The 2,155-nt window shown below is 37.4% G+C and overlaps 1 protein-coding gene across 1 annotated transcript; it reads right to left on the bottom strand.

Moving 5' to 3' along the window:
- Positions 1 to 1,718, bottom strand: LOC113073600 (urokinase plasminogen activator surface receptor-like). Its single transcript, XM_026246414.1, has 5 exons — positions 1,664 to 1,718; positions 1,472 to 1,576; positions 981 to 1,112; positions 707 to 814; positions 1 to 586 (listed from the first exon to the last, which is right to left on the bottom strand). The coding sequence occupies exons 1-5, from the start codon at positions 1,710 to 1,712 to the stop codon at positions 411 to 413; spliced, it is 570 nt and encodes a 189-aa protein (XP_026102199.1). The 5' UTR covers positions 1,713 to 1,718; the 3' UTR covers positions 1 to 410.
- Positions 1,719 to 2,155: the final 437 nt, after the last annotated feature.

Raw genomic sequence — 2,155 nt, 5'->3', positions numbered from 1 at the left:
GTTGATTAAATCAGTAGTTTTATTTTAAACAAAGAAAATATATGTGTGTAGAGCACAATGAAAAAATGACTGAAGACACTGTGTACCAACAACCCATCATAACATGAGGCTCAAGTAGCCTTGAGTTACAGATTTATCACCTTTTCCCTCTTCACCTTAAGAGTTTAAATACATATTAAAGGGACATCAGATGCAAAATTCATATAAATGTATCTTAGCAGTGTGTGGACACAACCACTGAAAACAATGTAGTACTGACACGAAGCTCAGGCTTGCAGTGTGAAACTGGCATAGTCTTCATTTTCTCCAGACAGACCCTAAAAGACCCTGAATAATCATACCAACTTGGGAATCTGATGTCCTCTATAAAAATATTTTCTGCAGCTGCAGAATGTGAAAATCTGCAGGATTCAGTGCAGCAGGATGAAGGAGAGCAGAGAACAGCAGAGGAACAGGAAGCTCTGAGTGACACCATTAGCACTGTTACACAGGTTCCCCTCACAACATGAGAAACTTCCCGAACCAATCATTTGTGGGACATCACAAAGAGATTTAGAGACACAGCCTTTTATAACCTGTGACTGGACTGGAAGAAAAAAGTTAAGAGTCAGAGACAAGTTGGCCACTGGTATACATGATCTGTACCAAATGTTAAGACATAAAAAAGAGAAAGATAATGATGCAGCTTTCTTTTCCAGATTCTCACCTGTTGTATTAAAGCAGCGGTCTTCAGTCCCTGAACAGCTCACTGTGTTTGAGCAGGTATTCCCATCACAATAGTAACATTTCTTTCCATTGGGAGCACTAGTGGGATCTACAGGAGGGAAAATAGATTTGCTTTCTTTACATGGTCCTGGTCTTACTGTGCACACAACATTACAGGTGCTCATTTGACCAAAGATAAAACATGTTGTCTTCTCCTTTTTTGTTTCGGCTAAAGTCGCTTCTATAAACCGCTCTATTACATTAAAGTACAATACCTGGAGCATCTTGGTTGTTACAGAGAGCAGTGTTACAGCACTTAGCAGAGCCTCTTCCAATGCCGAGGTTGATGGATCCACTTGGACAGACAGATGGAGCACAACTTCTATACGTCACTGTAGTACTGTTGACTGAAAACACACAAGTGATACAGGAATGAGCAGCTCGACTGAACAATATTTTTGATTGCAAATTTATTTATAAACATGTTAAAACAGAAAGCATGTCCAAAAGTGTATCAAAAGTACAAACTTTCCAATATTAAAGGATCTCTAATATTTATTAGAATCAGGTCCAAATGTGTAAGACAACTAGTTTTTTTTTACATTTAGCATTTTTCTAATTTCACACATTTTTAAATGTGAATTATCATAATTATTTCAGTAATCTATAGAACATTCTATGAGTGCAATTATAAATTCTGTCCAGAAAAGAAGTTATGTGTCAGTCAGTTCTAATAGTACCTTTCAATCCATCATAATGGACTTACCAGTAACTGCTGCGCTCAAGCAGTTGGGTAACCAAATGGAACACTGACTTGTCTGGGTACAAGATCCCGTCAGACTTGTGCAGTCATAACAGCTGAGAGAGTGTCCTTTAGTAATAAAAAAGACAGAGGTGTTAAGCGAAAAACATCTCATTTGTATCCAGTAACATTACAGAACCGATTTGTATTTTGTACCTGCAGTGAAAAGAATACACAGAAGAAAAAGTGAGATGTGCAGATCCATCTTTGATCAGGAGGAGAATGTGATAATGTGACTTTTTCAGCACTCATTTTATAGCTCATCAGAAGAGGTGGGGGAGGGGTGGGGGGGGGGGCGGGAGAGATGAACATTGTCTCATTTTCACACGATAATATCATTTCAAACCTGTGTGACCTACATTCTTTTGTGTTCTGTACACTGAAAGACAAAAGGGATTCATAAAGGTCAAACTAGTTTAGTTTTTTTTTTCTTCACAAACTAGAGTTGAATTTAATTGTGTTTGCTCAATCTAAAGCTCTACATACAGTATGAATTCTTAAGTTGTGACCAACATTAAGTTTGAACATCATTGAGAAACCAGGCTAATAGTTCCAATTCTAATTCACGTAAAGTCTTTGACTTGAAATCTTAACTAAACCCCATTTAAAGAAAATTTAGTACGAATTAATAGGAAACATCACAGGTGC

The sequence above is a fragment of the Carassius auratus genome, unplaced genomic scaffold (assembly GCF_003368295.1).
Source record: "Carassius auratus strain Wakin unplaced genomic scaffold, ASM336829v1 scaf_tig00012443, whole genome shotgun sequence".
Classification (NCBI taxonomy): domain Eukaryota; kingdom Metazoa; phylum Chordata; class Actinopteri; order Cypriniformes; family Cyprinidae; genus Carassius; species Carassius auratus.
This window is presented reverse-complemented; position numbering and strand designations above follow the sequence as displayed.